Source organism: Pygoscelis adeliae, unplaced genomic scaffold (assembly GCF_000699105.1).
Source record: "Pygoscelis adeliae isolate BGI_AS28 unplaced genomic scaffold, ASM69910v1 Scaffold114, whole genome shotgun sequence".
NCBI classification, from domain to species: domain Eukaryota; kingdom Metazoa; phylum Chordata; class Aves; order Sphenisciformes; family Spheniscidae; genus Pygoscelis; species Pygoscelis adeliae.
In genome coordinates this window covers 2,910,055-2,918,764 of record NW_008824587.1, presented here as the reverse complement: position 1 = coordinate 2,918,764, position 8,710 = coordinate 2,910,055, and the positions used below count along the sequence as shown (strand labels likewise).

The window sequence follows — 8,710 nt, the reverse complement described above, 5'->3', positions numbered from 1 at the left end:
GCGGCAGGGACCTTCCACCGCCGAAATCTCGGTAATTCACGGAAACGGAGACCGCCCCGAGCCTGCTTAGTCCTCCGTTATCACGGACACCGCCGGGCTGCCACGGGAAAGCGGCTCCGGTTTTCTGATTTTCGAAGCTAATGCGAAGCCGGCTGCTGAAGAGGCGACATGGCAAATAACAATGCTGCCGTGGCACTTGCAAAGTACCGTAACGCTTACTTAGTAATTCCAGCAAATGGCAAATTTACACAGGAATACAGCCTCCACTCGCTCGTCTTACGTACACAGCACTGCTGAGAATGGCTTCCTGTAGGAGTTGGAATAATTATTTAATACAGTAAAATAAGCAATATGATAAAATATTTCATTTCCACATTCTAAATATTTTTATTTCTTCAGATATATTAGAACCTCTTTTTTTTTTTTTTGACGTTTTTAGTCATTTAAAATAGGAATTAACGGTATTAAAGAGGAAGCAAAGACATTTTTAAAGCAGGTACGGTCCCAAACCGTCGATCAAATGATACATGATAAATCGAGACTTGCAGAAATGCATGTTAAAGGAGCGCATCATGCTTTCTCGCAGTTATCAAGCCGGAGATTCAGGAATCCACATCTGATTGCATTTAGCGGCTAGATAGATTCCAGCCCTTTACACTGCTTTACCTGTCAGTGGCATCTTCTGATTTAGCAATGGAAATTCAGTCCAAATTGAGTATCCAGCATACAAATACAAAAAGCTTTTTTCCCCCCTAAAAATAGCCTCTGCGATGTTGTCAGTGCCTGTGTGTGTTTGCCTAATGGCACAGGCTATCAGCGAGTCGCAGGATGATCTAGTGGGCTGACACCAAGGTCAAGATCCACACACCTGGGTTCCCATCCACGCTCGCTCACTGATTGCAGCGTGGCTCGAGTTGAATTAGGTTTTCTGCCTCAGTTTACCCACCTGCAAGACCAAGGCTACTCTGAATTACCTCACAGGGATATTTCTAACCTGAAAGTTTCTAAAAGGAGTAGCAAAATGCATATTTGCACTACTTCTTTCTACTCCTTCAGCTTCTGCAGAGAGAATACAGCTAGGCACAAGACAGCAACCGCAGTTCTAACCCATCTAATGCATCATTTCCATTATCAACCAAGTTCCCTGTTTCCTCCTTATTTCTAAACTAGTTCAGCTCTATTGAAGAACACAGGGCTTGTGGCAGGGCAAAATTTGGCCTACAAACCCCTTTTTGGCAGTGATAATATTCAAAAAAGAATAAATTTGTTCCAATAAACATGGTGAAAAACATCTTGGCTTTCCACACCAAACACCGATTCACCATGTGATGAGGAGAGGGGACGTTAAGGGGTTTGTCGTCCCTTACCAGTGATGCCTGGTGCCAGCACGCACTCTAGATCCCCAACAGTGGGATCAGCTGCCCAGTCCTGTGTCTCTCCCCTTGCTGCTCCTCCTGACACCTACCAGACACATTAAAGGGACATTCGAAAACGTAAAGCGATACACAAGAGCTATTAAACGTTTTGCTCGTCATAAAAAAAAGTCTGCTTCATGCAGGAGCCTGATGCTGTATGTATGGCACCCAGTGAAATAGAGCCAAAGCCAGAATTTGATGCCAAACTCCAAAGACCATATGCTGCCAATATGCAACATGCTTTTCCTTCCAGTTGTCTTATAAAAACTCACGTGATTTCCCCATCCCAAACTCCAAACAGAAAACCAAACAGAATTCAAGTCAGCAGCCCTTTGCTGAGGAGCTAGTGCTGCAAGAAGAGTATCAGGAAAGGAAACACCACATTTCTAAGTTTTTTTAACAATGACTATCAGCAATAAAGATCAAAATAAATAGAAAAGATTACTCTTAGCATTTATATTGTGCTTTGCTGTTTAAAAGCCCCCGACAAGCATGAGGCCCTGTATGGCCAAGGACCACAACTTCACTCAAATCCATGAGGGTCTGTGGCGCTTTGGTGGTGCGCAATGATGCCCGCTGACCAAAAATGGGAACTGTGGGCGTTTTACAACCTGTTTTACCCCCTCCCTCATGCAAACCCACAGACTCCAGCAGCACTATCCCTGGGAGCTCTGATGCCTAATATTGGACTATCGGTACTCCGGTAACAATAGTAATGGTGAATACTGCTGCAAAACCAGGAGACTGGCAAAATTTATATAGGCAGGACCATACCCACTAACTGACTGATTATCACAATTGCTCCAGAAAACAACTGCGCTAGACTCTTAAATAAAATCACATTTATTTTGTCTGGTCTGGCTTCCAGGGTTGGCTTTTTGGGGTGGGTTTTTTTTCTGTTGGCCCCCCCCCTTAAATGGGGTGACCTTTAAAAATGTCTTTGTAGAGTGAGTCTCCCCAGTGTTACTTCAGCCCTGAATATCTGCTAGCCAGATATAGCAAATTTTGATTGTTTCATGTTGTGTAGAATAAAGAAAAATATATTCTAGATTTTCAAATAAAGGAAAAAGGGACTCTGATGTATCATATGTAGTGATTCAACACAAAAAAAAGTAAAATTCAGGAAAGAAGATGACAGCTTACTGCCTATATGCCTTCATGTAAAACTTTCTATTCTAAAACCTTGCATCTTTTATTAAAATATGGACACCTAAAACAGAAAAAAAAATTATTTAAGTTTTATTTTGTTCTCTTGACCACCAATTTTCTCCTAGTAGGAAAAAAGACTGCTACCTATTTTCCATAAAAAAAATCTTTGTAGCAGTCCCAGAGGAAAAGTCAAAAGTTTGACTTGAAAACGGAGCTACTTCAAAAGCATTGTCAAACAGAGGTGAAGGTTTCTTAAAAATGCATACATTAAAGTACGGTGTATTCATAAATATCTCTAACTTTACAGAGTATATTTGTGACTGAGGTGCATATGTAGGTGAACATATAGCATTGTTATAAAACTAACTTAAATAAAGTAGAAAATCAATTTGTTTATTAGCTACTGTTTGGGCTCTGTGTGCGTGTGTGCATGGGTGTGAAAAATGAAAGAAAAGTGGAGAGTTTTTTTCAATAATAAAAAGGGAGTTGCACTGCAGGGCCCCTAAAGCTTGTGAAAAATTAAACTCGACGGATTCAAACTGTCCTATTTCCACTTCAAAAGAGAAGAGGCACTGAGCTCTTCCCAACTTATCTTCAAACGCCCAGCACCCTAGAAAGTTTCTTTAAAAAAAATAAAGTCTCTAGTTCCCCCAAGCACTGTACCCGTTACTGTAGCTGCTGTCTCTCCCTCTTCTAATTATACCCATGTGAGTCTATTAATCAACTTGTAAATTATTTAGAGAGCCATGCGCTGTCTTCAGCTAGTACAAACACACTGCATGCAAAGACTTGCTGAAAACCAATGGAGCTCCCAAAGGGTCTCTCTCCAATGTTCAGACAGCTTGCAGCTCGCCAGTACAGCGCTGTTAAAAACAAGAAATAACACTAAGCTTACCTCCTCAGATATAAAGATTTACTCAGCCTTTCAACTCTGAAACTCTTTGCAAGTTTTTAACAAAGAGGAAGCTGCTCTATTGTCAAATCTGTACTTCACACTCAGTGATGAGAATATTAATTTGATGTCAAAAAAAACCCCAAGTACTTTCAGTAGAGACTGTGATCACAATCACCAGGGGATCCCAACTTTCAGAGGCTACACCAAAAAGCACCCCTTTAAAACCATTTCAATTTAAAATAAGGGGGGGGGGAGGGGAATCTACATTTGTACAGTAATAGTTTTTATTAGAAAATAGGAGAAATTAGGGAATTCCAGGTTTTAGCCCCTACATGCAGACTGCCATTGGGGACAGCTTCAGATATTACTACTTAACAAATAGAAAAAGGAAGGGGAAAAAACAACACAGATTGAGTGTGTTCAGCTCTAACAGGCTGCAAACAGTGCAATGTTATCTGTCTTCCATGAATCAGCTCTCTTTACCACCGGAATCTTCATTTTGGTGGAAAAAACCAATTACCCAAACTAATAGCAGTTCTCCCAGCTGAAAAGTAGAATCTTAGTGGTTTGGGAGTGGGTTTTTTTTCTCCCTGCTCTTCATGCTGTTTTCCTGTCATCTCACTTTTCTTGGCTCCATTTATTGCAGCCTTGCAAACAGATATATTAATTAGCAGTGATCACTCCACGCTATTTCACCATGAAAACACGGAAAACTGAACAGACAGAATGGCATGCAAATTTTGTTTCAACTGACTGATGACCTTTCCTATTTTTGTGATGCCCCCAATGCCAAAATGCTTCTGCTTCTATTTTCATTAATAAAATGCAAACATCTCAAGGGGCAAACACCAGGGACATTTGGGGGGGGGGGGGGGGGAAGCAGAAATGCTTTCTGCAGTTGATTTTTTTCCTCACAGGGTATCAAAATCTGACACACCTTTAAAATGGTGAACGTAGATACTGCAGATGGAACTTTAAATTAATGCGTGCCCATGTGTTCAATGAGACAGGTCCAGAACGCAGTCTATTCCTCCTCAGAATTACAGGAACCCGGGGACACAAATTCTGCATAAAGATCTTCATCAAGCCAGTGGGGTCTATGAACGGGCTATCTACATATGCATCGTTTGTCCGCAGCCTGAATTACTAGAAGGGGGGGACCAGTCTATGGAACAGTCTCTTCACAACATTTCAGAAGGAATCAAACTGAATGAATTAATTTATGTGAGTTGTCTTGCTGTCTAGGGAAGGCTTCTGGCCACTACGCTCACCTCTTACTCCAAATGGAAGTCTTCCTAGGCTGCCCAAGCAAACAGTGTGTGCTAAATTTAGCATTATTGACCAAGACTTAAATTAACTGGAGATAGTGATCAGAAGACGGGTATCAGACTCCAACACTGGTAATTTTCTGCCCAGACTATGGTCAGCAATAATCGCCCAGTATTCAGTGAAAACCACAATATCCTAAAGGAAAAGTCTGTGCATTTCAGACTGGTCGTCCAAGGAACAACTCTGTTTATGACAGACAGAAAGCAGTCAGGTTGCTGAACTTTTCCCTGAAAACGCATTTTTAAATATCTAGTGTGCACCAACTGCAGACTAGAATGTCCTGGGAATTAAAAAATTAATGGGCTCAAAAGTATCTATGCTACCTTCATCAAGCAAATAATCACCATATACAAAATTGAGAGGCTTGATAAAGCAAGAGATAAGGTCTTTAAGAGAGAGCAAACACTAGAACATACAGAAAACAGGAATGCACTGAGTTGCCTTCTGGGGTGAATATAATTGTCTGGGCTGTTCTTGAAATACAGGTTGTATACACAAAGCAGCATTACAGGAAAAAGCAACACAAAGAACGTTTGTGAATCCTAAAACCAAGAAGAGATCCGAGTTAGTCAACCAGAACTAGAACAGAATAGACAGTGGACAGCCTCAGTAACTCAGTAATGAGTTAGCTTTGAATAAGCTGTTTTTTGAGCCTTTTTGACACCACAACATACCCTGTTGGCATATCTTAAATGACTAATTGTATGCAATCAATTGTGTCCACGAGAAGGGAAACCACACTCAGATCAGTCCCCAGGGCAAGCATTTTAAGAATATATGAGGCATGCCCTCAAGATTTTACGGCGCTAGTTTCATTTTGACTAGTAATGATCTGAGCGCAACATTTCTCATGGTCTGTCTTTGGTTCCAGGGCATTCTGTGATACTATCACTTGCACGATTCCTTGCCCAAAGGAACAACTACGCTTACTTGGTACATAACTAGAAATGCAATGAAAATTTTGAAGTTCTAATTGCTTTTCCAGTTATAACACTGGCTGCTATTGACTAAACTAACTCCATTCAAACGCAATCTCCTTGAAACTGAACGTAGTCAATAATAGTGTGAGAATCTTTCCTTTGTATTAACCTGGTTGTAACTCTGTAGCAAGACAGTAAGGAGCCTTTGCTCATCTTTCTTCTTCAGTACACTGTGTTCTTTCATTTTCTCCAAGCCTCTTGCGAGGGCTGTAATGAATTCTTGTTAGTGTTTACTAATGTAAATTCATTCTTTGTTATCCCTGGGAGAGGAGGATTAGCAAAATGACAGAACTTATTATTTCTGGTATTGCTATATAATATTTACTTTTATTCAGCCCTTAATTTTGTAGTATGTCGCACCAAATAAAAATATATGTGCATACAAGCAAAAACTAAGGGAGAATTTTTTAGCACAATGCACAGAAATATAGTTATGATTCCCATTAACATTCAGAAGCATTGTACAGCTTTATACACTATATTTAAAAAATTAATCTAAATCTGAAATAATTTCTAATTTGGAGAAAGAAAGGAATTACAACTTCAATTTCATTTTCCTGAAATGAAAGCAGCTCCCTTGGACTAAGGATGTGCATATTTTTAGGACTGGCTAAAAATTACAATCTGTGCAATTATTTTACTCTACTGGGAATCTTTTTGGTATCTCCTTTAAGGAACTTTAATGGTTAAGATAAGTTTATAAAATACACAAAGAGCATTTTAGTAAAGAAAGCTCTTAAAGGACCTATCTTTGAACAAATAGATCATCCAAACTCCCATCTCAGCCATAACTGAAATTTAGAGCATGAGGTATTTACAGTGGCTGTCCTCTACTTCACAGAGATGAGAAGAAAGTGGAATTACGGTATACACATAAGATTCTGAAATTAATGGATACCATGAAAAAGACACAGGCCCAAAGCTTAAAATGATCTCCATATGTGAGTTAGACTTCGTACGCAAGTAGCCACATTCAGGTCAATCAGACTATACGCATGAAGAAGTTATTTCCATACATGAAGATCTAGGTTACATTGCAATTAATATACGCTAAGATCTCTTGCCTTTGAGTTAAATGGCCATTCTGATTAGCAGTATCTCTAAATCAGAAAATCCTCTCCTAGATCTCTGTGCCTATGCTACAGAGGACCCAGCTTCTCTCTTTCCGGCTGTAGAGATTCACGCTTTGCATTCCCATGGTTCCCACATAAGCTCCTAGTCCCAGCAATATGTTGGCTGCCACAGAAAATTAATGCATTGAACTAGCCGAGTTACTGTATTACGAATAAATGTAATCCATTCACTAGAGATGAAGTTTAGAGTTAAAATGTATTACCTTGTGGCTTGATAAAGTGACTGACAGAGGGAATACCCAAAGCTGCAGGCTGCCAAAGGTCTTTTTGAAATGCTTAGAAAAGTACTGAATCTCTTGGTATGGTATCGAGGGAACCTCAGTTAATTTTATAGGCTCATGTTTCAGATCTGTGTAATTCAGTCTCAGAATTAAGCTATTGTGCAAAAAAGGGGACTTCCAAGCTTTCCACCTCACCAAATGACTTTCCTTGCCAAAAAAAAAAGACAATGAAGATTTCTCTTTGCTCGGGGGGGGTTTGCTCAAAATTCCATTAATACTGAAGCTTAACCAAGATTTCTTGATCTTCAGCAAGACTGTCTCCTTATATGTGTATCGTTGGTAACCATTTGGCCTGTTGCCAGAAACAGGACTGAAAGTTCCTCTTCCAGGCCTTGTAATTTGGCAAAATAAACATTCTTCCACCCTACTGAAATGCAACTTATCCTTTAGAACTACGGATCTTTTCTGACTTTTAATACCCACCACATACAGAGAGCTATCCTTGTGCAAGACAACTAACAAACATGTAAGTTTAAGCTGCTGCCCTAGGGAGCTTACAGTATTCATGATTTATCTGAAATCACTGCAGAGCCTTCCAAAAGCAAAGTATGCTTAGATATTCTTTGTGGTAGTACCCTCCTATAACCAAAAATGCTGATAGAAATGAAGTACAAAGAAATTTTATTTTTAAGTTTAAAATATTTGCGTGAAAGTCGAGGAATTTACAGTAGCATTCTAAAAGTCAAAATCCACATATAAAAGCGGAGTCTTAATTATAGCCCACTTGAAATAAAAATGAAACACAATACTGTGCCTTAAATAACAGTTTAAACATTTTAAAATTATACATCTATATCAGAATTTTTATTTTGATTTAGAGATAAAAACATGGAATTAAAATTTTGGAACGTGTACAAGAAATCTGAATTTCACTGGAACAGTGAACTATTTTCTTTGAAGATATCGAAGAGCTTCGAAATCTAACTTCTGTTTCGCAGTGCTACAAATCACATGTAATGAATGGAATTAATGAACTTCCAGAGTACTCTAATCTGAGTTACATCAGAATCTGACCAAGAAAAATTCACTCACAATTTATTTTTCACCACAAATTTGTAACTACAGTGTAATGAGACAACAATGTGCCCTACCTGGGTATCCATTGTCAATATAAGGCTTAACAAGTTCTCCAAGTTTTGTCTTGCCTGCAACAGCTTCCTTTAGCAGTTGCCCACAACAAACTAACAGGAAGGAAGAACAAAAAAGACACAAGGTTAAATTTTAAAAAGGAAGCAACAAAGAAAAGAAAAAAAAACAAACCAGAAGCTGCATACTGGAATAAGGTCACTGAATAAAATAAAAGTTGTAGGTTTTTTGGGTTTGTTGTTAGGATTTTTTTTTTTTTTTTTTTGGCCAAGCAGAGCAAAAAGCAAAGAGACTGTGCAGGGGAGAATACTGAATAAAAAAGAATACTTTCAGCAAAGAACATATTAAAAACAGAGATAGAAAGAAAGATATTAATCAAATATGTTTCTGAAATAACAACTCAAGGGATTGCTAGTGGTTTTCACTTCTTATAAACTTATAA

The 8,710-nt window shown here is 38.9% G+C and overlaps 1 protein-coding gene across 1 annotated transcript in view; it reads right to left on the bottom strand.

The window, feature by feature from the left end:
• The window catches only part of AK8 (adenylate kinase 8), a 69,994-nt gene that overhangs the window by 33,081 nt on the left and 28,203 nt on the right, over positions 1-8,710 (bottom strand). The window contains exon 10 of the mRNA XM_009322172.1: positions 8,274-8,363. Within this exon, the coding sequence (XP_009320447.1) occupies positions 8,274-8,363 (90 nt within the window). The remainder of the gene's footprint in view (positions 1-8,273; positions 8,364-8,710) is intronic.